Raw genomic sequence first — 406 nt, 5'->3', positions numbered from 1 at the left:
TGTTTTCAGCTTCTGAGACTCCGGAAGGGATATTTTTGCTTTTCATGCCTAGATTATTTTTTTAAAAAAAACTTTTAAAAATCCTTCTGCTGGTAAAATCATTTTCATCATCATAAAAATCAGATTCATAATTTTAACAACACATCACAGGGTGCCCTCGGCGCTGGCCACCGGGAGGGCTGCGCCAGGGTGGGAACTGGGAGAGGGAGCGAGGCCCCAGCCTCTCACACGTACCATTCATTGAAGTTGGAGGAGAGGCCGCTGTGGCCCCCGGCCGTCCCGCTGCCCCCTCCAGAGCTGCCGCCGCCCCCGCCGCCCGCCCCGCCGCCGCCCCCGCCGCTGCCTCCGCCGGAGCCGCCGCCCGCGCCGCCGCCGCCCGAGCCTCCGCCCCGGTGCACCGCGGACA

The 406-nt window shown here is 60.8% G+C and overlaps 1 protein-coding gene across 1 annotated transcript in view; it reads right to left on the bottom strand.

Moving 5' to 3' along the window:
- Positions 1-224: 224 nt before the first annotated feature.
- ZIC2 (Zic family member 2) overlaps positions 225-406 on the bottom strand; it is a 3,604-nt gene continuing 3,422 nt past the window's right edge. Inside the window, 1 exon segment of the mRNA XM_008685045.2 lies at positions 225-406. This exon segment is cut by the window's right edge and continues 9 nt beyond it. Within this exon segment, the coding sequence (XP_008683267.2) occupies positions 225-406 (182 nt within the window).

Source organism: Ursus maritimus, unplaced genomic scaffold (assembly GCF_017311325.1).
Source record: "Ursus maritimus isolate PB19 unplaced genomic scaffold, ASM1731132v1 scaffold_10, whole genome shotgun sequence".
In the NCBI taxonomy this organism is placed as follows: domain Eukaryota; kingdom Metazoa; phylum Chordata; class Mammalia; order Carnivora; family Ursidae; genus Ursus; species Ursus maritimus.
This window is presented reverse-complemented; position numbering and strand designations above follow the sequence as displayed.